We start from the raw sequence: 26,214 nt of genomic DNA on the forward strand, positions 1-26,214 counted from the left end.
ACTTTTTTTTTTCAGACTTTGATAGCTGATTAACAATGTCGTGATAGTTTCAGGCGCACAGCAGTGACTCAGCCATACATATGCGTGTATTCAGTGTCTCCTAACTGTCCAGCCCCTCCCCAGACCCAACCCACAAGCATCAAACTCTCTTCAGGCACAGCAATAGGTCACAGTGTAGGGGTAGTGATGGAAAAGATAAAAATGGATATCACATTTCTCACCCTAAAAGAACTCAAACAAGGAGGAGAAAGGGCAGAGGAGCTTTTCACTTAGCAGGTAGTTATAATTCAGTGCTGGGAGCCGTGGCAGGGCAAATAGGAGTACCAGCTGTCTGGGAGGTGGGTTATCAAGGACGGCTTCTGGAGGAGGTGACTTCCAAGGAGGGTTACAAAGGATGCATAGGAATAGTCAGAGATGATAGGAAGGGTAGCTCAGAGAAGACATCATAAAAAGCCACCAAAAAAATTAAGGGAAAATCGCATAAGTGTGTAGGACCAAGCAGTTGCTGGGATATGAAGTGTGAGGCCTTAGGTACAAAGCAGTGAGGGGAGAGAGATGGGGTAAGGGGGGAGGGGAGTCAGGTCAGAGAGTCCTGCTGTGTTGGGGAGCTCCCTGGCAGTCTAGGAGTTCATGCCCAGGTTCATTTCCTGGTCAGGGGACTGAGCTCTTGCAAGCTGCATGGCATGGCCAAAATTTAAAAAAATAAAATATGTACATATTAACAAAATACATAATGGGACTTCCCAGGCGGTCCAGAGTTTAAGACTCTGTGCTTCCACTTCGAGGGGCACCAGTTCAGTCATTGGTGGGGAAGCTAAGCCGCCCCATGGTATGGCCAAAAAATTAAACAAACAAGTGAACCATCAAAAATGCTTCAGAAAATTTTAAATGAAAATTAGTTTCCTAAATGTCTGCATATGATCTATTTAAATAGAGGTTACATCTTGTCAACTTCGTTTCTCACTCACAATTCGTTGTCATTCACCTGCTAAGTCCTGTCTGACTCTTTGCGACCCCATGGACTGTAGCACGCCGGGGTTCCCTGCCCTTCACCATCTCCTGAGCTTGCTCAAACTCATGTCCATTGAGTCAGAGATGCCATCCAACCATCTCATCCTCCGTTGCCCCATTCTCCTCCTACCCTCAACCTCTTGCCCCATTCTCCTCCTACCCTCAATCTTTCCCAACATCAGGGTCTTTTCCAATGAGTCAGCAATACGTGCCTAAAAAAACAGCCATTCTTCTTTTTGTTGTGTATTTTGTGACCTTAAAAAAAAAAGTGTACTATTTTCCACACACAATGTTTAATTAATTTTAGTATCTATAAACTTAATAAAATATCTCTGGAAGAATACAAGGAAGCAACAATATGGGCAGCTCATAGAGTTAAAAATTTTAACTTAAAAATTTTAAAGCTCTTGAATATATTTCTTATTTTTAAAAATAGGGATGGAGATAATCAGGGGAAAAAAAAAAACGCACAACATTTTGAGGGGTTGGAGTTGGGGTGGGTGGATTAGCTCAATATACCCAAACCTGATGAACTAAAGAGTCACTAAACCTGAGAATGCAACCATTCAAATCTCAAAACTTAAATTCCATAAAGTCATACCTGTCTCCTTCCAGAGCCACCCTCAGTTCACGGAACAGTGCCAGGTACCACGGGGGGTTTAATAAGTATTTGTTAGTTGCTGAACACAGACACGGCACCAATATTCCTGTTTTGGTTTTTTTCTGAAGACTTCTTTTCCATTCTGTAGGGAGACAATGTCCTCAAGATTCTTCATGTTCTTTTTGTTACCGTTTAGCAGTGACTAGGTTCAAAGTCAGCCTGGATGGGTCTCACCCACCAGCTTCTGTGAGCAGCAGAGGAGCCCTGAAGAGTACTTCCCAGGTCCACTGGCTGCACGAACGGGGAGCCAGACCACAGCCTCGTCTAGAGCGGGCTTGGGAAGCAGGTACAGAAGCCTGGGTGGGTTGTGGCAGCTGGTTCCAGCAAGGGCACCTTCCTGTGACTCCAAACATACACACACACACACACACACACTCTTCCATATCCCTGCTAACCTGATTTCTAGCTTAGAGTGGTCAGGTGGGGCTTACTTTCACTGTTCTCTGCATTTTTCTTCCAAACTCGTCCTTTCACCTTTCTGGGGTTCTGCAGGGAATTTGTTTTAGATATACAGCAAAGAAAAAAAACAAAACAAGACCGTTCCTTCTCCTGGTACAAGAGAAACACTTCAAACTTCAGGGCTCGCAAATCCAGGATCAGACCCCAGCTTTGCCTTGGACAAGCTATGTGAACCGAGCACATCCCTGGTGGCTCAGATGGTAAAGAATCCGCCTGCGATACAGCAGAGCCAGGTTCAATCCGAGTCAGGAAGATCTCCTGGAGAAGGAAATGGCAACCCGCTCCAGGATTCTTGCCTGGAGAAATTTCATGGACAGAGGAACCTGGCGGGCTACAGTCCATGGGGTTGCAAAGAATGGACAGGACTGAACCACTACCACTGCTACTAAGCCTCATTTTCTTCATCTGTGCATGAGGATAACAATGATTATTTCTCATAATTAAAAGAGGTGCTATGGAGCATAACATACCTAGCACAAACAGTGTTAACAAAAACGGTATTACATGCCATGTACAGAACGTTTACACTTATTTGTGAACAATTAGGGTAACACTCACTGTGAAATGGAGCAGGACTCTGCCTATGGTCCTTGCCCCCACCCCCCATGTCCTCCGCCTGCCTTTTGTCTATGGAAGAACTTTAGCCAAAGAATAAGTTGAATCAGAGAAGTGAGAAAATGCAGAAACAAAGGAAAATAGTCCAAGCAGACCAAATAATAACAATGCTGTCATTAAGCACAGTCGAGGACCTTTAGTTCCTTCTCAAGGGCTACAGATAAATGAGTATCTGAGCCATATCCTGTGAGCTGTCTTATAGATACTGAAACCTCAGGTAAGTTAACTACTTGATGGTAAGACCATAGCCGTGACATAAGCTGCCACAATTCCAAGAACTGGTGTCAAGGATATTGGAACAAACCAACCACTGATGACCAATTTCAAGATGACTGTCAGTGCCGACTGTGCTGTTTCTGCCCATAGCCCCTCCCGCAGATTATGAAAGCTCTTCCCCACTGGTTGTCAGTAGGGGAAAGCCCTCCTTTGGACAGAAGTCTGCCCCCCCCTGCTCTGTGGTCAGCATCCAAAATACAGCACACCTTTCCACCAACTTCGCTTCTTTTGAGCAGCAAGCAACCACACCCCACTTTCAGTTGCTACTTAAACTGGGAAAAAAGGTTAATTTACTCCCCCTCCTGCAAGTCTTTGTGAACTGTTAACCTACTATTGTCTGAAATTCACTGCATGCCTCTGCCCCCAACCACCTTGCCAGTCCTTTTCGCTCCCCTCTTTAAGCAAGTTTCTGTAACTGCCACTCTAGATTAGCCCTCAGGGATGCTGAGCTATTGGGCACCTAACAATCGCTGTGAGTCCACGTTCAGGTATGAAGGTGGCACTCGTATGCGCCAACAATAGCGATACTGCAGCCAAGAGAAGGGAGGTATTTCCAGCGTGGCAGGCTTGGGGTCACCTCCCCGCAGGGCTGACACCCACAGGCAAGCTGGCACAATAGCAGAAACCAGTGCATTGGGACATCGCCAGGAAGAGGCCCTACAGGTCACACGGACCTTCCCAGACAACATATGGGAAACAGAACTTTGAAAAGAAACCCAGTCCTGAATCTAAAGAGGGAGTCTGCTGCTGTTTCCTGCCTCCATACCTCAAATACCTTAGCCCCAAATTATCACGAACAATGGGAAAGACTTCACAGTATATCAAAACAAGAGCCTGCAAAGGGCAACTTCTAATAAGAAAATGGGACTTCACAATTGAGTCGTTGAGTAGTGACTTGGGGTCAGCTCCAGCTAGAATGTCTCTCCGCACGTTTCAACTCACTGTGACTCACTCTCCCAGGCAATAAAATATCAGACTAGATTTACTGAACCAAGTCAGTTGAGACCTGGACACCTGGTCAGGTCTGAGACTAGAGACGTTGGAGCCAGAGTGATAATTTGTAAACATCCAAAGATGAAACAGCCCCGTGAACTTTGAGCATCAGTATAATATTGTGTAACAGTCTCTAAGAGAAACACCACTGATTTCATTCAATTCATAGGATGCTTATTCAAAATCAGTCTCATTATGTCACAACTGTTCTTATCAAGGACTATGAAAGGCATTCATTCAAAAGACTGAGGTATTGTATGTCAGTTATACCTCAATTAAAAAAAAAAAGACTGAGCTCAAGGTGAGGAACTAAGTGATACACTCTCAAAGGTAGTTTTGCAAGAGCTCCAGGAAATTGGCATATTTCTTAGATCACTATAGCACAGTTATAAGACGGTAGTGTATGTGTGTGTTAGTTACTCAGTTGTGTCTGACTCTTTGGGACCCCAAGGACTTTAGCCCACCAGGCTCCTCTGTCCATGGGATTCTCCACGTAAGAATATTCGAATGGGTTGCCATTCCTTCCCTTCAGGGGATCTTCCCAACGCAGTGATCAAACCCGGGTCTCCTGCACTGCGGGCAGATTCTTCACCATCTTAGCCACCAGGAGGCCCATAAGACAGTAGCTGCTGCTGCTGCTAAGTTGCTTCAGTCTGTGTGACCCCATAGACGGCAGCCCACCAGGCTCCCCCGTCCCTGGGATTCTCCAAGCAAGAACACTGGGGTGGGGTGCTATTTCTTTCTACAATAAGACAGTAGAGCTGCCACTAAAAAGCAAGCTGACTAATCACTTTTCAGGCATTTATTTATTTTTTTCCCAAATAATTTCAAAGAAGAGCTGAATGTTAGCACACTCAATCTATGGATAAGGGGAAAAAAAAAAAAACACAAAACACAGGAATGGAAGTTCATACCCACCTGGGATCCTATTAAGAGTCACCCAGAAATGTTCGTCGGGAGAATAGGTATCTTTGGACCACTGGAGCAGATCAATGGCCCTTCGGTCTTGGAAGACAAACTTGACGAACTCTCTGGTGAGGGCCACGTAAGCAGTGCCAAAGTAGATGGTCAACTGGTGGGGAGGTGAGGTTTTCAAAATACCGGTATTTTTCATAAAAGAGCCACCTCTGCCCAAGCACTCCCGGTAGACATATCGAGTCCGCTTTACAGCGTGGTCAGGAGGCAGCACTCCGGGGGTGATGTTTTTCCCTTTAAATCCTTTGAGATGCTGAATGATCTCCCTGTTGGTTTTCAGGGGGAAATCTTGCCCGCAGGTGTTGATGGAGTATTTCCACGGGACTTCAGAAGCTAAAAGGTCTTGCAGGCAGTTCAGGTCAGCCTGGAGCCTGGAAATTCCTGCGTAGACCACAGGCTCCATCTTTGAAGCAAGAAAAGCATTCTTAAAGCAACTCAGCAGCTGCCACACAGACTTCTTAAAGTGAATTGTGGCTTTCTCATCCACGTGAACGCAGTAGACGTTCTGGGGCATATAGATGGCCCTGAAGAGTCTTTCAAAAGTGTTAAAATCCTTATGGATGACCATGACGTATGCCAAAGGGAACTCGGCTTCTTCTTTCGACAAAGGCCTTGTGATGTAGCGATTCTGGATCAGGTAGTCCTTGCAAGGGACACTTCCTATGGGGGACGTCAATGTCTTTTCCCACAAAAAGGTTGACTTCTCATCTAAGGCATCCTTACAGGCGTGTATCCCCAAGTCTCTTTCAATGGAGCTATCCCTGTGACTTTTTGGTTTGCTTAACTGGCCACTGTAAAGGATCACAAAAATAACCACACTGACTCCCATGAAAGCAAAAAACCAATACTTCCAGAAGTTCATTATTTTCACTTCCCTGGGGAAGCAATCTCTCTCGAAAGACTGAGAAATAATCGGTTCCTGAAACAAGAGTGAAGATGTAGAACTGACTTCTTTCGCCAATCTTGGAATTTCAACAGCTTCTCAAGCAGGCTTCCTTCTGCCGGGTCCTTTAATCCTCATTTACTCTCTGCTTCTGGGTGTTGTTCATCCTCTCCTGGCAACGGCCAGAGATGCTTCTTAAAGCGCCCTGGGCTCTGGCCTCCGTGGTGCCACTCGGCTGCTGGCAGAAGGCGCCGGGCTCAGGGCAGCTCCGGGAAGCCCTTCTCATTTGCATACAAGACGCCAGTGGATTTTAGCAAACTGCGTTCAGTCTGGAGTGTCCGCTCCTTTCACCGGGGCTGTTTCCTGGGCTTCACTCCGCCCCCCTCCATGCAATCTATTTGGCCTGATCTCCCTTCTCACGCTTTCCCCTTCCTTTTCAAGTTAAATGGTTCTCCTTTTTCTGGCTCGCCCCGCCAAGCTGCTAGCAGTCCTTGAAAACCACTGCCTGTGGACTTCTCCTTCTCGGGTTTATTTCGCTTTCTGGGTCTCTGCCACTTTATTTCATTTCAGTGTTATCTCTACCTCTGGGCGTATAAGACAGACACAGATAAGAAAAAAACCCCTTGCAACATGCCTAAGTAGAAGATTATTGGAGGAAAAAAAAATCTGATGGCAAGGTAGGTGTTCCCTGAATTAAATCAGACAGTTTCTGATGATGTTATGTAGCATATATATGTCCATGGGTAGAGGAAAAAATGAATTACACTTTCAAGGGCAGGGGATGAGGGCAGAAGGAAGCTAGGAGTGACTTGATATTCAAGAGTCGATGTGGAGGCATAAATGAAACACACTTTAGTTCCAACTGCCTGGGAGAAAAGTGATAGCTTGTTCCCAGAGAGCAAAGGTTGGTTCCCATTTCACACAGAGCTTCAGATAACCAGCTGTAGACAGTATTATCTAGCACGTGTGGTGTAACTAGCCACTGGGTCTCTTTAACAGCCTGACATCCTCAGACTGGAGGTTACTTCAGAGAGCTCCAAAGAGTCACCTCTTCACCCAGCCCCTCTCCTACTTCCTTACTCTGAAGGGAGAACAAAGGCTTCGGGACTGAGGCAAAATTCCTGGAAGTCTCCTTCAGTGCAGTTCAGGGAAGACAGGGACAGCAGCTCAGCAGGTATGGTCACATGACAGATGCCTTCTCAAAGCTCACCTGAGCCAGGTGCCTCCAGCACTCAGCAAACGTGGAGTGCATTCAAGGCCGGTGGTAAGGATGCTTCTGGGGGACAGTTAGTGAGCCAACTAAGAGATTAACTCTGGCAGCCACGGGAGCTGAAAGCGGCCCTGCTCCCACCTCCCTCCTGCAGTCACTCAACAATCTTGCCTGTCTCGGCGTGACATGGCAGCTGAACAGCTGCTTCTGTTAGGAAGACACGGGCCTATAATGCCGCACTCTACCCGGCCCCCTCCCCTCCCACCCCACTCCTCAGTTGCCTGTGGTTCACTGGACTGATGAATGGCAACAGTGGCCTGAATGTGACTGAGAATGAAAAATGTCACCTGCCGTGTCAGTCAACAAAGGATGTTTCTGCCATCAAATGACAGCCGCCATCCCCCCTTCCCCCACACACGGGGGTGAGTCCTGAGGGGACTCAGGATGGAAACACAGGATGCCTGCCATCAAGCCACCATCAGTCGCTGCAGCCACCCCCAGCGGCGTACCCTGAGGAAGCCCCGGATGACCAAGCACCAGATACTGGCCTTGGAGAGCTGAAGGGCATATCAAAGGGTGATTTCACTGAGCCCGGACTCTTGCATCTTTCCAGAAATAGAAAAGTGCTAAATTCATTAACTGGAGATGTCTGGTTTTCTTTCATTAACAGTCATCTTTTGAGATGCCTACTACCTGGTCTTTGTGATAAAAAAAACTATGTATCCTGGCTCCTCCTTTATCTCTTCAGAGCAATGCCAGGCTTGAAGTCCTCGGAATGTCTGCCCAATAAAAGAAGTCTCGAGACTTCCCGCTGGTCCAGAGGTTAAGAATCCGCCTTGCAGTGCAAGGGACTCACTCAGGTTCCATCCCTGGTCAGGGAACTAAGATCCCTCCTGGTTGAAGCAACTAAGCCCACTGGCCACAACTACTGAAACCCCCATGCTCTGGAACTTGAGTGCTGCAACTGAGACCCAACACAGCCAAACAAATAAATACATAAATTAATTAGTGGTTTTTTTAAAAAAACACACACACATAATTCTCAATTTTTAGGTTGTGCTATTTTTTTTTCAGTAGACCTGATGGATATTGACTTGGATAGAGACCCAAAAAGCTGGCAGGAATCTTAAAAATCACCCTAACACAGTTCTATATTTTACAGACCAGGAGATTAAGGCTAACACAAATATTTTTCCCAAAGTTATGCAGCTGGGTAGGATCCAAAGGCTTAATTCTGTAGCTCCCTGGTCCAAAAGCCAAAGCCAGTCTAATTGTTGTCAAATCCCAGCTGGTCAGTGACCAGCAGTATGAGCAAGGTGGAGTTACACTTAATCTCTCTAAGCATCAGGTTCTTTGTTTTCCAGATGGAAATAACAGTACTTCCTATTTCACATGGTTCTTAAGAACAGTGAGTGAGATAGCTCTCATCTAGGGTTTATGTATCTGTTTGTTTATGTTCAATAAGCATTAGCAATTCTTGTTGCTTTTATTTGCTTTTTGAAAAATGTTCAACATTTCTGACCCTGTTAAAGAACTGATATTTTGACTTCTGTTCTCAGTAATGGAAACGAAAAACATTTACCTTCTTAGAGTTTTTAAATGGTTTGACTTATTGCCACTCCAAAAGAGGGAAGGTTAAATGGTTTTCACTATTTTCTTTCCCCACTGAAATCTCCCTTTATCCTGAGACTGGGGACAGTAGAAATGTGAGTATACGAAGGAAAGCACTGAATGATTTGCCTTCACGCCTTGATATTCCTTCTTTCTTACTTCTTGTTAGAGACACACCCTTTTCTTCAAAGAATAATGGCAGGACTTAGGGGAGGCTGAGCTATTTCAAATCCTAAAAGATGATGCTGTGAAAGTGCTGCATTCAATATGCCAGCAAATTTAGAAAACTCGGCAGTGGCCACAGGACTGGAAAAGGTCAGTTTTCATTCCAATCCCAAAGAAAGGCAATGCCAAAGAATGCTCAAACTACCACACAATTGCACTCATCTCATATGCTAGCGAAGTAGTGCTCAAAATTCTCCAAGCCAGGCTTCAACAGTATGTGAACTGTGAACTTCCAGATGTTCAAGCTGGATTTAAAAAAGGCAGAAGAACCAGAGATCAAATTGCCAACATCCACTGGATCATAGAAAAAGCAAGAGAGTTCCATAAAAACATCTACTTCTGCTTCATTGACTATGCTAAAGCCTTTGATTGTGTGGATCACAACAAATTGTGGAAAGTTCTTAAAGAGATGGGAATACCAGACCACCTGACCTGCCTCCTGAGAAATCTGTATGCAGGTCAAGAAGCAACAGTTAGAACTGGACATGGAACAACAGATTGGTTCCAAATTGGGAAAGGATTACGCCAAGGCTGTATACTGTCACCCTGCTTATTTAACTTATATGGACAGTACATCAAGCGAAATGCCAGGCTGGATGAAGCACAAACTGGAATCAAGATTGTGGGGAGAAATATCAATAACCTCAGATATGCAGATGACACTACTCTTATGGCAGAGAGCGAAGAACTGAAGAGCCTCTTGAAGAAAGTGTAAGATGAGAGTGAAAAAACTGGTTTAAAACTCAGCATTCAAAAAACGAAGATCATAGCATCCAGTCCCATCACTTCATGGCAAATAGATGGGAAAACAATGGAAACAGTGAGTTTATTTTCTTGGGTGCGAAAATCACTGCAGATGGTGACTGCATCCATGAAATCAAAAGACGCTAAGCTATGACCAAACTAGATAGCATATTAAAAAGCAGCGACATTACTTTGCCAACAAAGGTCCATATAGTCAAGACTATTGTTTTTCCAGTAGTCATGCATGGGTGTAAGAGTTGGACCATAAAGAAAGCTGAGCACCAAAGAATCGATGCTTTTGACTGTGGTGTTGGAGAAGACGCTTGGGAGTTCCTTCGACTACAAGATCAAACCAGTCAATCCTAAAGGAAGTCAGTCCTGAATATTCATTGGAAGGACTGATGCTGAAGCTGAAGCTCCAATACTTTGGCCACCTGATGGGAAGAACTGACTCATTGGAAAAGACCCTGATGCTGGGAAAGATTGAAGGCAGGAAGAGAAGGGGATGACAGAGGATGAGCTAGTTGGATGGTATCACCGACTCGATGGACATGAATTTTAGCAAGTTCTGGGAGATGGTGATGGACAAGGAAGCCTGGCGTGCTGCAGTCCAGGGGGTCGCGAAGAGTCGGACATGACTGAGCGACTGAACTGGACTGAGGAGGGGAGGAAGAGAAAAGGAGGGAGGCAGAGGGCTCTCATAGGAAACAGCAGGGAAGAGAATAGGGTACAACCTTTGAAAGAATGACACAATCCTAGGACACTATTAGAGCCAAATAGGTCCAAGATGGCAGACAGAGGAGCCGCATCATATGCTCATTGTAATATGTCAGCTAAATGATACATCCACCAGCACCATGATAGCCTAACCACAATAGATCAAAAAAAAAAATGGGTGACGGCCCAATTCCTGGAAATCCCTGCCCCTTCCCACAAATAATTGGAATAATCCTCCCACTTATTTAGCCTATGAAATTACCCAGCCCATAAAAACTAACCACAGCATATTTTGAGGTTTTCTCTCACCTTTTGAGATGGCCCACACTCTGTCCATGGTGTATTTATCTCTAAATAAGTCCACTTCTTACCTATCACTTCATCTTTGAATTCTTTCTCGATTAGGCAAGAACATTAAATTCACCGGGAACAACTGTAAGTTCAGTTGGTTTTCCCCCTCTCTTTGCCTTGATCCTCCATCCTACAACAGGGAGCTGTGGTCCAATGCCAAGGCAAAACAAACTCAACAAATCTTTAATCATGATTTATCAAAGCAGTTTGCAGATGAGAAGGGGGTGCAACGTGACTAACAGTTCAAAATAACAGGATCCAAAACCCCCTTCTACAGTCTGCTCTGCCTGCTTTACAAGGAGTTAGAGGAACAGCCAGAGAAGGGAAATGGCAACCCACTCCAGTACTCTTGCCTGGAGAATCCTGTGGACAGCGGAGCCTGGTGGGCTGCTGTCCACAGGGTCGCACACAGTCAGACACAACTGAAGACGTAGCAGCAGCACCGGAGGAACCGCCAGGGATTAGAGTGCAGTGCCTTTTGTAATGGTTGGCCCAGCAGTAGGTTTGTTTTGCCTGGTATCTGAGGCAACTGAGCAGGCATTTTCTTCCAGCAAATAAATTGGGCAGGCTAAGCTAATATCGTCCAACCAGGACAAGATATCTGCTCTCTTCCCTCTGGTTGGCTTAAGATATTGAAAACTGTCGTCAGGTGGACATTCTGTATCACTCCCTGCCTCTCTCTGCCCCCAGGATATGTTTATGGTCACAGTCAAGGAGACAGCAAGCACAAGGAGATAGGCACTAATGACACATAGTGAGATCTGCTCAAACATCAAAACAAAAAGGGCTAGGCAGGGCTCTGTTGCAGGAAGGGGGAGCCCTTCCAGGGCCCGAGAGTGGGCTCTTGCCTAACACTCGGAGATGTATTGTCTGAGGAGACACCTGTGCTGGCAAAGGAAGAGACTTTGTTGGGAAGGGGTGCCTGGGTGCAGAGCACGAGGGTAAGGGGACCCAGGACAACTGCTCTGCCACGTGGCTCACAGTCTCGGGTTTTATGGTGATGGCATTAGTTTCCGGGTTGTTTTTGGCTAATCATTCTGACTCAGGGTCCTTCCCGGTGGCGCACACATTGCTCAGCCAAGATGGACGCCAGCGAGAAGGATTCTGGGAGGTGGTTGGACACGTGGCATCTCCTTTTGACCTTCCTGAACTCTTCCGGAGGACAGTGGCTTGATAGTTCCGTGCTCCTTACCAAGACCTCCTCTTGTAAAATAACTCATGCAAATCATTGCTATGGGGCCTGGCCAGGGTGGGCGGTTTCAGTGAGCGTGCTTCCCCCAACAGCTTCAGTTCCCGTTAACCTCATTTGAGCTTTGTGTCCGCCCCAGCTGGGCTCTCAGAGGTAAAACAAGAATGCCTTCTTGCTCAGGCAGGATTACAGCCTGGGCCTGACCTGTTCTCAAGTCCTTATAGCTCTCCTGCTTTTTTTCAGCGCAAGTACTGGCTACTGCATCAAGGCAATGGTTTTTTTTGTTTTTTGTTGGGCTCTCTCTTGTCCACCAAGGTCACACCATCCTGCTTCCCACCCAAGACTTGAGCTGTGTCATTCTGACAACCTCAAACACTTCAACCATATCGAAACCCAGAAAGTAAACCAGAAAAGGTCTCCTGGCAACCAAAATAAAGATCAAACATCATAGGCGGGACTCATACACCTGAATGTGTACAGTCAGGTAAGTGAAAAAACTTAAAAAAAAAAAAAGTAGGTAAAGCTGGTGAAGGGCAAGAAAAACAGGGCTAGGGAATTCCTGAGCGGCAGCTAACACTTGGCCGTGGTGTCGGGAGGCTGAGAGAAGGTGGGGATGGTGGTTAAGAGTCGTTAGTTCTTGCCCCACCTACAGCTTCCAAACTGTTCTGGAGAAGATCCTTGAGAGTCTCCTGGACAGCAAGGAGATCAACCCTAAAGGAAATCAGTCCTGAATATTCACTGGAAGGACTGATGCTGAAGCTGACGCTCCAGTACTTTGGCCACCTGATGTGATGAGCAAACTTATTGGAAAAGATCCTGATGCTGGGTAAGACTGAGGACAAGAGGAGAAGGGGGCAGCAGAGGATGAGATGATTGGATGGCATAGTCACTGACTCAATGGATGTGAATTTGAGCAAACTCCAGGAGATACTGAAGGACAGGGAAGCCTGGCGTGCTGCAGTCCATGGTATTGCAAAAGGTTGGAAACAACTTCGAGACTGAACAAGAGCCACCTTCACAGCCAGCAGTGAGTAACATGTAGGGTCATGGGGCCAATGCCGCCAGCTCTGCAGATGTTTTAACAGGAGGGAGAACTCTGAATTTTATATTAAAAAAATCCAAACTCTTTAAATGTTATCAAGTAGTTAACAAATTTTTAAGACCCAAGTGAATGTACATACAAGCACCCTGAAGATTGCATCAGCCCCCACAATACCATCTTTCACTTTTGGTTTAAGCATCAGAGCTCATGTATTTGAATCTCTCTTGAGGCTTAGTTTATTCACTCTTAGTTTAGACACAATCCTAACACACTTTCTTAGAACTAAACAGGTAAGAAGTCACAAATTAGACGAGGATGTGGAACAGTTAGACTGGGCATCCTTTGGTCAGCAATAGGTGATAGACTCAGAGGGAAGCAGGTTCAAGAAAAACTCCAAAAGTTTCCATAAAAAACTACGAATAGAGGTACCAAATGACCCAGTAACCCCACTCCTGAGCATATATCCAGAAAAAATGAAGACAAGTACGAAAAAGATACATGCACCCCAGTGTTCACAGTAGCACTGCTTAACAATAGTGAAGGATCAAAAGCAACCTAAATAGCCATCAGCAGATGCCTGGTTTAGGAAGACGTGGAATACAATGGAATATTACTCAGCCATAAAAAGGGCGAAATACTACCATTCGCAGCACCATGAATAGACTTGGAGAATATCATACTAAGTGAAGTAAGGCAGACAAACATATCATTTACATGTGGATCTAAAAATTAATACAGTAAATCTGTATACAAAACAGAAAGACTCCTGGACATAGCAAACAAACTTACGGTTACCAAAGGGAAAAGGAGAGAGATAAATTAGGATTAATAGGTACACACTGCTATATATAAAACAGATAAACAGCAAGGATGTACTGTGTAGCACAGAGAACTATATTCAATGCCTTGTAATAACCTATAATGGAAAATAACCTGAAAAATAAAATTATGAATATATATATGACACATACATAACTGAGTCACATTGCTGTACACTTGATATTAACACAATATTGTAAATCAACTGAATTCCAATTTAAAAAGAAAAACTCCACAAACATTTCAAGATCATTCGATTAAAAGAATGACTGGCATTTGTACAGTATTTAAAATGATCAAATAAGGGAATTCCCTAGTGGTTCAGTGGTTAAGACTCTGCCTTGCAATGCAGGGGATGTGGGTTTGATTCCTGGTTGGGGAACTAAGATCCCATGTGCTGCAGAGCAACTAAGCCCGAGTACCACAGCTGCCACAGCTACTGAGCCTACGCGAAGCACCAAGAGAGTCCATGTGCCATAAAGATGTGCTTGATGCAACCAAGATCTCTCGGGCCACAACGAAGACCCAATGCAGCCAAATAAACAAATAAATGTTTAAAAATAAATAAAATTATAAATCAGTTAATGAAAAGGCCTGAAAACTGTGCAGGCCAACGAACCTAGCAGTTTGGGGTTGAAAACAAGCAGAGAATGAACATTTAGTGAAATATAAAGACATTAATATATTCTTGTACATATATTTTGCGTAGTCTATTTAAAAAGGCATTTCTGAAATATGCTTATTCAAATTAGGTGGTTTTTTTTGTTTTTGTTTTTTTTTAGTTTAACCATTTTGCACACAAAAGGGCAGGTTCTAAATTACCCAGGAAACTCACTGTTCTGCCAAAACTTGTCTATTACAGGCTTCTATAGCAGAAGTCAGTACTTTTTCTGTGAAGGGCCAGGTAGTAAGCATTTTAGGCTTGTGAGCTGTTTGGCTTCTGAAGCAACCAGTCAGCCCTAGACTGTGTTCTGAAAGCAGCCACACAGTATGTGTCTGTGTCCAGCCAAAACTTTATCCACAGACACTGATATCTCTGTTTCATATTATTTTCAAGTCATAAAATAGGTTTTTAAATTTTATTTCACAACCCTTTAAAAATGTAAAATCATTCTTGGCTTGTGGTCAGTATAAAAATAGGTCAGATTTAGCCCCCAGGTTGTATGTTCTTGGCTGATTTCTTTTCTAGATCATAATCAAGTTCCTCCAGGCCTGTATTTTGTTATAATTACTTTCCAGATGAAGAAATGCAAAATGAAGAAAAAGGGTAATGTTGGTCATCCTTGTACCTGCCTGAATGCCCAGCATGCCCCATCAGAGTTAAAGTACACGGGCCTATGTGCCTGTCTCCTTTCTTCTATAAAACAGAGATACTAGGAACATTGACCTCACAGCGTTCCAAAGAGATCTTAATAGCTTAGTACACACACAGAGCTTAGAGTGATACCTTCCACAGAAGGTGTACCCAACAAATCTTATAGCATCTCTCTCTGTTGCCAAATGTGCTTCACACAGAGCCTGAAGTGCCCATCCACCTTCTGATACCTCTCATGAGGAAGAGCTGTGGGGCTTGACGAGCCATTCTTCATCTTTGCTTAGTTGCTCAGTCATGTTCAATTCTTTACCACTCCATGAACTGTAGCCTGCCAGGCTCCGCGGCCCATGGGATTTTCCAGGCAAGAGTACTGGAGTGGGTTGCCATTGCCTTCTCTAGCACCACCTGGGAAGCCCTAAAAGAACCCAAAGGACAGGTGGGCGCCATCAAAGCCGTGGTTATCACAGGCAGAGCCAGCCTCTGCAGCGCTCTCTGCATCCCACAGTGAGGGAATGCTCTTTATTCCCAATTGCAGCCTCTCTCTCTCTCTTTTTTTTAAATTTATTTGGCTGCACTGGGTGTTAGTAACAGCATGAAGGATCTAGTTCCCTGACCAGGGATTGAACCCATCCCCTTGCGTTGGAAGCTCACAGTCTTAGCCCCTGGACCACCAGGAAAGTCCCCCAATTGCAGCCTCTCAAAGTATAGTTGCAGCCTCTACTTAGAGACCCAGCGGGCTGGTGCACCCTGTAAAAGGTTGTGACAGAGCATGCTGGTGAAGACCAAGGCTTTGGAGCAGGGTTTAAATCTGGTTCAGCTGTTTACCATATGATCCTCAGAAAGTTTCTTGGGATCACTGTACCTTAGTTGCTGAATATTCAAAAATGAATCATAGGAAGTCTATGAAAGTCAATCTGGCTTGGAAGGCTCCTGTATTTTTCTATACTGTTCCACATAACATCACTCCAGCTTACCTTTATTCTTCTAAGATCACATTATTTTTTTTTCTACTTCCCTGGCAGCCTCTTTGGGGCAGCCAATTTCTTTCCCTCTTGTGGTTAGTTGCCTAGATTTAATTCCAGTTTTCCAAGCCAAAACAAAAACAAAAGCAAAAACCAAACTCACACATATTTGATCTTTGGCTCGATTCCTCTAAATCTCAAGGGACAGAATTGGTGACTACTTGTCTTTCTATGCAACTTTTCTCTAAGTGTCTGCTCTGAGGGAAAAAAAAAAGACGGCAAATTCATGAGAAGACTTTGCCTCTGTTCAAATCTGGACATACTTCTGATACCCTTCTCATCTACCAAACTCCTCCACCTCCATATTTTTGAATGTTGAAGTCTCAAGGAGATATTTCTACTAAGAGATAATATCTTATCATTCAGCTGCTACCAACAATCCGTATCTTGAAGACACTCTTTTTCTTCTAAACATTTTCGGATAAATGAAAACAAAACCGTCTTAAAATAGGGGTAGCCAGTGGCTTCCTCCAACTTCTAGCTTTAATAGCCCTATTAAATTCTTGCCTCACTTTCAGTTTATTGAACCCACTATCGAACTAGCCTCTTTCCCACAGGACATTTCGCTTACTTGAGTTTAGACTGCTTGTCGGGCCAGAGTGGCTTGGCTGAATCCCCACAAGCAGATGTTTCTTCTGCTTTCCTAGAAATGAAAGCTGGATAAAATTTGCCTCCAGGATATGTCCTGTGTCTGAATTCAATAGAAGAAAATCCTCACCCTTGGTTCTCCCACTGGTTAAAGTGGTTTTCTTTTTTTTAAATATAATTTTATTTATTTATTTGTTTTTGGCTGTGCCGGGTCTTCACTGCTGCTCAGGCTTTCTCTAGTTGCGGCGCGCGGGGTCTAATCTCTAGTCATGGTGTGCAGGCTTCTCACTGCGCTGGCTTCTCTGCCTGCAGAGCGCAGGCTCTGGGATGTGCTGGCTTCAGTAGCTGTGGCTGCCGGGCTCTAGAGCAAAGGCTCAGTAGCCGTGGTGCACAAGGCTTAGTTGATCCGCGGCATGTGGGATCTTCCCTGATCAGGGATCAAACCCGTGTCTCCTGCATTGGCAGGTGGATTCTTTACTACTGAGATACCAGGGAAGTCCTAAAACGGTTTTCCATTCAAATTTTCTATTTACCAATCCCTTCTTTTAAAGGATATCCTTGAACTCGCTTTTTTCTCCTCAAAAACAGGGAAAATTGTTATAAGTAGGGTAGGCTCAGCCCTGGTCTCCTCTGGTTAAGGCTCTCAGGGCTGATGGTGTGGTTTGGATTACTACCCTTCAGTGTGTCTTAAATGTATTGTAACCTATGTAATGGAGTAGTTTCAGTTATCTTTCTTCCCCCTGCCCCCACCCAGTAAATGACCAGTGGAACATAACTATCTAGGGCATTAATTCTCAGTCCCAAGATGTCTTGGGCATCGAAAAGACGAGAGGGAATGTGTAAGGATAACCAACTGTCCAGTTTGCCCAGGACTAAGGCTATGGTTTTTCCTGTGGTCATGTATGGATGTGAGAGTTGGACTGTGAAGAAGGCTGAGAGCCAAAGAATTGATGCTTTTGAACTGTGGTGTTGGAGAAGACTCTTGAGAGTCCCTTGGACTGCAAGGACATCCAACCAGTCCATTCTGAAGGAGATCAACCCTGGGATTTCTTTGGAAGGAATGATGCGAAAGCTGAAACTCCAGTACTTTGGCCACCTCATGCGAAGAGTTGACTCATTGGAAAAGACTCTGATGCTGGGAGGGATTGGGGGCAGGAGGAGAAGGGGACAACAGAGGATGAGATGGCTGGATGGCATCACGGACTCGATGGACGTGAGTCTAAGTGAACTCCGGGAGTCGGTGATGGACAGGGAGGCCTGGCGTGCTGAGATTCATGGGGTCGCAAAGAGTCGGACACGACTGAGCGACTTAACTGAACTGAACTGAAGGAATTTCCCAGGATAAGGGTTTTGGTTTTGGTTTTGGTTTTGGTTTTTAGTGCTAAAAGTGAGAAAGTCCTGGGCAAACAAAAATGTCTTTGCTATCCTAGATATCATTGGTCCTAAGCCCTCACTGCTGAATGATATATCAAACAGGGAATGTTCAACAACTGATCAGTATGGAGGGAGATCAAACTAGTCTATCCCAAAGGAGATCAGTCCTGAATATTCATTGGAAAGACTGATGCTGAAGCTGAAGCTCCAATACTCTGGCCACCTGAGGCAAAGAGCCGACTTATTGGAAAAGACCCTGATGCTGGGAAAGATTGAAGGCAGGAGAAGGGAATGACAGAGGATGAGACAGTTTGATGGCATCACCGACTCGATGGACATGAGTTTGAGCAAGCTCCAGGAGGTGGTGATGGGCAGGGAAGCCAGGTGTGCTGCAGTCCCTGGGGTTGCAGAGTTGGACACAACTGAGCGACTGAACTGAACTGATGGAGGGAGAGGAAATGCTGAAATCATTGGTCTGAGAGGGAGGCGCATGCAGACCATCAAAAGTTTGCAAACTACAGTGCAGAAAAACGATGTGACCTCCCACACATATCCTCAGGCCACTGTGGCTTGAGCACAGAGTGATGCATAATAAGCTGCTGCTGCTGCTGCTGCTCAGTCGCTTCAGTCGTGTCCGACTCTGTGCGACCCCAGAGATGGCAGCCCACCAGGCTCTCCCGTCCCTGGGATTCTCCAGGCAAGAACACTGGAGTGGGTTGCCATTTCTTTCTCCAATGCATAAAAGTGAAAAGTGAAAGTGAAGTCGCTCAGTCGTGTCGGACTCTGAGGGACCCCACAGACTGCAGCCTTCCAGGCTCCTCTGTCCATGGGATTTTCCAGGCAAGAGTACTGGAGTGGGGTGCCATTGCATAATAAGAGTGAACCAGAAAGAATACACTTAGGACTTTCCTGGAGGTACAGTGGCTAAGAATCTGCCTGCCAATGCAGGGCCCTGGAAGATTCCACTTGTCTAGGAGCAACTAAGGCCATGTGCCACAACTATTTGAGCCTGTCCCCAGGTGGCGCTAGTGGTAAAGAATCTGCCTGCCAGTGTCAGAGACACAGGAGACTCAGGTTCAATTCCTGGGTTGGGAAGATCCCCTGGAGGAGGAAATTCTACTCCAGTATTCTTGCTGGGGAAATCCCATGGACAGAGGAGTCTGGCGGGCTACAGTCCATAGCGTCACAAAAACTCGGACACAACTGAAGTGACTTAGCACAACATCTGGAAAAAACCTTCTACTCATGGCTTTGTCTAAAGCAGGTCAAGAAAGAATGTCACGTACAGTTCAGGTCAGAGGATGAAAGACAGGCATTGAAGAACCACATTAAGAACTGGTTAGTTAGGCCAAGAAAATTTAATTTTCTTTTTCTCTATGAAGAGCTCTCAGTGTTAATATGGACTGCAGCATGTAATTTTTGAATTGGGGTCATCACAATGCATTTATTTTTATGATCTACATGAAAAGAATCTGTAATGGAAGTAATCCCTACCTCCAAAAAATGCAAGGCCTTGGGTCTGCATTAAATGGTATGTATGATCCATGTTCATCTCAAAAAAAAAAAAAAAAAAGGCTCAGAATGTTTGCTTTCTTTACCTTAAGTTCAATCAGCATTCTTTCATATCATTCTTGATCTAAACAGATTAAAGTCAAACAATCAATAATGATGTAGTGATGAAAATAAATGTAATGCATATGAAAGAAAAGGAGAAATGACTGGTTAGAAAAATAATATAACTGCTGGTGTGTAGGTTTGGTTTTTGTTTTTAACTACTCGATGCCACACATGAAATTCCCTATTACTGTTGCTTTGGATATTGCCTTCTAAGACTGCAGATTTGTTCACTCTAAGATCCAGGGGGAAAAAAAATCCCTAAAAATCTTAGCAGAGTCATTTTCTTCATCAGATGATGGGTTATCACCATCACTGTTGCCCAAAGCAACAGCCCTGTACAAACCCAGATCTGGTCTTTAAAGCAGGGTCTTCTGCTATTAGTTTGCTCTTTGTATTTCTTTGGTGCAGAGTGAGGTGCCCACTGGTTAAGTTCACAGATAGCGGACTGTGGACTGGAGCACAGTCTGGCTTGAACTGGTGACCCCAGGATGAACTTGGCATCGAGCAGCCTTCCCAAGACGAACCAGATGCTTTGGAAAAACAGAGAGAGGGAGAACAGGCCTGTTGCTGTTGACCAGGGGAAGAAGGACTTCAGGAAAATGCCCAGAAAACCTGAATGTGCTGCTAGAAGATGCGGTCTGAAGCTGACCCAGTAAGATCTGGCAAAGGGATCTAGACTGTGTGTGTGTGTTGTGTGTGTGTGTGGTGACAGAGAGGGTGGTTGATTTGAAGCTGAGTTGGCAGCAGCGCTGATGGGCATATAAAACGTTATTTCCATTTGATTCAATTCAGTAAATATTTATTCTTATTCCACTGGATGCTCCCTATGTTGAGCTGCCAAAAATATAAAAGACCCCAAAGAGATAGTAGTTGTCAGGGCAATACGATATCCACGTTCACAATTATAGTGCAAAGAAGATGACAGAATGACATAAAGGAGTTACAATAAAGGTTTACAAAATTGAGACTAAAAATCATCGAACACTTCCCACGTGACAAGGCCTTGAATGTAGACATATTCAGGCCATGATTTAAACAGGAGAAATCGAAGAGAATGACTCAAGGAAAGAGGAAGAAAATAGCAAAGGCAGAAACACAAAGCATGATTTTTCTGGAGTGTCCCTTTCAGGGAAGGCAGCCCTGGGAATTAATCAATCAGTGACATTGATGTGGCGTTCCACAGGGCTTTGCAAACATCCAACATCCAACGTCCTATGTTGAGATGATTGGATTGAATCACTCAGTAAGCTGTTGTTGAATGCCACTGAGGCTTCTGGAATTGAGAAGTTATTCTTCAAAGAAAAATATTTCAAGAGTGTTAGAATGACTTGAAGAGGGAGACTTGTGGGCCAGAGGCATCATATCGATGGGTCTGAAGATCATATTGAGAGGTTGGCCCCACAGGCTGGAGTTAGAGCAGTAATGATGGAGCCACAGTGGTGATGCTTACTGACACACGCAGAGCACATGGGACGCGGTGACTAGGGCTGAGGGGCTGGGAGGGGAGATGTCAGCTGACTTGGAGGACGGCGGTGCCTGGGGTTCTCGGGAAGGGGGCTCTGGGAAGTAGGCAATAAAATGGGGAGGTGTGAGCAAGGGCCAGTGGGCGCCTCGGGAATGGATACCCAAAGGCCTGGGAAGAATGCAGAGAGGGCCTGGGGCACACAATGAAGACTTATGATTCATCAGGACAGAATGGGCCTGAGCTTGGAGGCCACTGAGGTCACCAAGGGAGACGGAACAGCAAGAGCAAACAGCAAACCGGGTAAAGACTCTCGGGGGATGTTTCCTGAGAACTAAACTCTCCCCAGTTCTGCATTTCACTGAGACCAGTGGCTCTCAATCAACTATTATCCAAGTCTCAATTCAGTAGTCAGTGACCAAGAATATGAGAAGAATGGAATCCACTTAAATACATTTTCAAAGAGGGATTATAAAAGCAATGCTTTTTAACACACATGGCAACTTTTTCCTAAGGTGGAAGCCATCACTCAAAGTTCTGTGTGACAAAGTATTGTCCAAAGACTGCTGGCTTCAGACAATCATTTCTTTGTGGCACTTTTATCTCTCTGTCTGCCTTTTCGGAGTAAGAACAACTTTTCAAAAAGAGCAATTCTACACGATGCATTAAGGATTGGAGCCAGAACCCTAAATTAGAAGTAGGATGATCTGAATTTGGGCCCGGACCTTGCCAATTCCTAGCCAATAAATAAACTCAACAAACATTTAGAGAAGGTACTCATACCACAGATAGGCTGCATTTCAAAGTCGACAGGTACAGGGAAGACAGCGTGCAGCCAGAATTCCTCTGGAGGAAGGCCCTGGGAAGCAGCCCCGTTAAGATGACAAAGTCTCTCCATAATTCCAACACGGCACAATCTGCCTTGAATCTGGGTCCAGAGAGTGACTTCTTACGAGCACCAGATGGACAGCTTGGCTTTAGCTAAGGAGCCGAGTCATGAGATCACACTGTCTTTTTAAGGTTGGTGAGCCCCGAAAACCAAGACCCCTTCATGGGAATAAGCAGAATCCACCTGTGGACCCAGGACTCATTGTGTGGAATGGTGGGCAGGGGAGGGATGACCATTTAAACGTACATACACTGTATGTGTGCATGTGTGTGGGTGTGTGAGAGAGAGATAGAGAGAGAGAGAATCTAGTTGAGTTTGCGAAAGTTAAGTGACTCCGAGGAGCTGGGACTCCATTGCTCATTTGCCAGTCCTTGTAAAGGGAATAAGGAAAAAGAAATTGGCAGGTGCTGGTTCTTCCCTTGCAGGTCAGTCTCCCAGGGCCTCTTGGAACAGTTGCAGCACCGCAAGACTGACAGAACATGGGATTCAGGGGGATGGAGTCCATTGGAGCGAGCATCAGGAAAGGCTCTCTAGAGAATGTGACTCTAAGCTGAATCTTTGAAGACAAGATCAGAGGAGGGAGAGGGAGGCAGAGCCTTCTAGAGCCTCCTGGTGGAGGGGACCGGCAAAAGGCAAGGCAGGGAGGCTAAGCCTTTCTAAGGTCAAGGGAGCCACACGGCAATGAGCCCCCTTCCAGCAGAAGGGCCGCAGTGTCATGCTTAGGTAATGGGGATCCATGCCTAGCATCTAAGGAGAGAGACATGGTCATAGGACCTATGTGCTTTTATCAAGGTCATTCCGATTCTAATCAAACCGGGGATGGATTAAAGCAGGTTGAGAACGGCATCAGGGGAAGTTGTTAGGAAAGGAAGTTAGACTATCGTCGGAGAGAGATGAGCAGAGAGGGAGTGATGGCGCTGGACTTGGAAAGGAGGCCGACAGCCAGACCCCACTCATGGACCGTTCACCCGGTCCCTGGCAGGACCCAAGCCCCTGCCTCCGCTGCCAATAACCCTATGAATGGGCGCTGCCAGGTCAAGTTTCCCCCGTGACCTTCACACTAGGGCCTTGCCCACGTCAAGCCAGGTTCAGCTCTCACCTTTGGTCCTTCGGGTCCAGCCACACTGGCTGCTTTTCTGGCTCCTGCACACGTGGAACCCTTGCTCACCACGGGGTCTCTGCAACCCCTCATCCCTCTGCTGGGAACCCCCTACTTATTTCCACGGCTCTCCTCACTTCGGAGCTGCAGTTCACGCCTGCTTTCGCCAAGAGGTTGGTCCCTTCCTGGGTCGGCCTGCTTGTTTCCTTCATCACACTTAGAGTCTCTAATTATCTGATCAGTCTGCTTTTTATTGTCTGTCTCCTACTTCTAGAATATTCCATGAAAGGAGGGGCCTTATCTGTTACTCACTATTATTGAAAGTGAAGACGCTAGTCGCTCAGTCGTGTCCGAGTCTTTTGTGACCCCATGGCCCATAGCCCACCAGGCTCCTCTGTCCGTGGGATTCTCCAGGCAAGAACACTGGAGTGGGTAGTCATTCCCTCCTCCTGGGAATCTTCCTGACCCAGGGATAGAACCTAGGTTTTCTGCATTGCAGAGAGATTCTTTAACATCTGAGCCACCAGGGAAGCCCAGAATATACTTACTCACTATTATATCTCAGACTCAGCATAGTGTCCAAGTACTCAGTAAGGTGGGGGGAGGGATAAACTATGAGTTTGTAATTAACATAGACACACTCCCCTCCAGTCTTCACTCAGTCTTGTTAGACTCTTTGCTACCTCATGTGACTGTAGCCCGCCAGGCTCCTCTGTCCATGGGATTCTCCAGGCAAGAATATTGGAGTGGGTTGTTGCCATTCCCTTTTCCAGGGGATCTTCCCAACCCAGGGATTGAACCTGGATCTCCTGCATTGCAGGCAAATTCTTTCCCATCTGAGCCACCAAGGAAGCCCACAGACACACTACTACATATAAAATAGATAATCAGGACGCCTCTGCTGGTCCAGTGGCTAAGATTCCGTGCACCCATGCAGGGGGCCAGGGTTTGATCTCTGGTTAGGAAACTAGATTCTGCATGCCACAACTAAAGATCCTATGTGCCACAACTAAGGCCTGGGGCAGCCAAATAAACAAACAAACATCTAAAAAGATAGATAATCAACAAGGATCTTCTGTATAGCACAGGCAACTATACTCAATATTTTGTAATAACTTATAAGGGAAAATAATCTGAAAAGGGATATATATATATATGTATGTATAAGTGAATCACTTTGCTATATACCTGAAACTAATACAACATTGCAAACCCACTATATTTCAATAAAATAAATTTATTGAATGAATATCTATATTATAGGTGAAGAATATGATAATAACAGTAACAACAATAAAAAAAATGAACACTCAAAATATGTGCTGGGCACTGGCTAAACTCATTGAAGCCTCACAGATCTGATGTAAATATCATTATTTCCTCCATTTTACAGATGGGGGAACTGAGGCTCCCACATTTAGGTAACTTGTCCAGTTACAGTATGCCTTGTAAATGGCAGAGCAGTTGGTCTGGCTTCCGGGTCCTGCTTTCAACATCTATGCTACACGGCTACTCTGATGACTCCCCGAGCTGCTGCTGGGAGTGTCAGGAATAAAAACCTTTCTTTTCTCCCAGGGGGGCCAGCTGTGAGAAGCAAACACTTGGGGCTACTTCTGAGTCTCTCTGACACCATGTGGGGAGGGAGAAACTTTAAAAAGTCAACTCAGAGACAGAGTGACCATCTTGGACCAAACTGGGACTTTCCTGGCTTTAGCATGGAAGGCCCATGGGATCTTCTGAAGATGCTTCTTCAGACTTGGGTGCACTGGGACAACTGGTCGCCTTACAGAGAGAGGACTCTGGTGTATTCAAGTTCCAAATACACTGTTCCGAGCCTTGGTCTAGCTTTACTTGGAGGCCCTCCTTGGACACCCCAGTTCTATTGACATGATCCGGTAAGTCCTGCTGTGTTTGTTTAAGCAATTTTGAGTTACATTTCTGTCTCATGCACCTCAAAGAGTCATAACACACACCCAAAGAAAGTCCACGTATAAATAAAGCTCAAAGTCAAAAAAGCAAAATAAATCTAAGTAAGAAACATGCTATTTTTAGGACTGAAAAATGAGGAAATGTGGTCATTTCTGAGGTTGAGGTAATCTATTTGACAAAAGGGCTCAAAAAAAAAAGTATACAAAATGGAAAGAGGAAAAGGCAAATGAAAACATTCTTATGGAAGAAAAGCCTCATGGCATGAGAAAGGTCAGAGGAATGATGAGCAAAAATCCAAAATAACGGAGAGTGGGGGGAAAGGAGCTGAAACCAAAGCATGGAGCAGTTTTGCCTTTTCTTTTTCTTTTTTTCTCAAACTATTCTAAGCCTTTTTTTTTTTTTCTTCTGGCTGCGGCACGTAGATTCCTTAGCTGTGGTGTGGAGGATCTTCATTTCCAGACCAGGAATCGAACCCACGGCCCCTGCACCGTAAGGCAGGGTCTTAACCACTGGACCGCTAGGGAAGTCTAGTTTTAGGTTTTCCTTAGATCCGCTGTAAGGTGAGACAAGAAGACAAGTGAGCTTCTTGTGGAAGGAACTGTGAAAAACTCGACCAGCAGTGGCTTCTGCAGATACTCAACAACCACAGTAAGACTTAAAGCATCTCAATGGTCTCTGGCACTCCACCCTGGGGCAGACAAACCAAAGATAATGCTAAGGGAATAACCAGAAAAAAACTAGGGAAAACGGGCTTTTCTTCAGGTTACATACAGCAGAGATAACAAAGACTGGGGAAGTTGGGAAACATCAGCACGAACCAGAATTCATACCGGGGGCACAGGATAGAGCCTCAGGCTCACCCTAAACCCCGCGCCCTATAGCATGAGTCAGAGAAATTCGTGCTCCTGAAGGGTTTCCTTTGAGAATGTGGTCAGAAGGTAGAAATCCAGATAACCCATCTGCACACAGCCACACAGGATGGAATGAGAGCCACTCTTCCTGGCCTTCCCCAAAGAAGGATATGAGACCGGGCCCCCCTGGGATTCTCTCTGGCCTGGCCAGCACCGTTTCTCATTCTAACACAGTTGGAGAAAACCTAAGTGTTGGAAACCAAGAGGGAATTCATTGTCTCAATAGA

The 26,214-nt window shown here is 45.3% G+C and overlaps 1 protein-coding gene across 3 annotated transcripts in view; it reads right to left on the minus strand.

Annotated features, from left to right (window-relative positions):
- Positions 1-26,214, minus strand: part of GCNT2 (glucosaminyl (N-acetyl) transferase 2 (I blood group)) — a 100,701-nt gene that overhangs the window by 39,928 nt on the left and 34,559 nt on the right. The window contains exon 1 of one of the 3 annotated variants that reach the window (XM_068960789.1): positions 4,934-5,852. The exons of the other annotated variants lie outside the window; for them this stretch is intronic. Coding sequence (XP_068816890.1) covers positions 4,934-5,852 — 919 coding nt within the window. Of the gene's footprint in view, positions 1-4,933; positions 5,853-26,214 lie in introns of those variants that run through there. 3 annotated transcript variants of the gene reach the window in all.

The sequence above is a fragment of the Capricornis sumatraensis genome, chromosome 22 (genome assembly GCF_032405125.1).
Source record: "Capricornis sumatraensis isolate serow.1 chromosome 22, serow.2, whole genome shotgun sequence".
Taxonomy (NCBI): domain Eukaryota; kingdom Metazoa; phylum Chordata; class Mammalia; order Artiodactyla; family Bovidae; genus Capricornis; species Capricornis sumatraensis.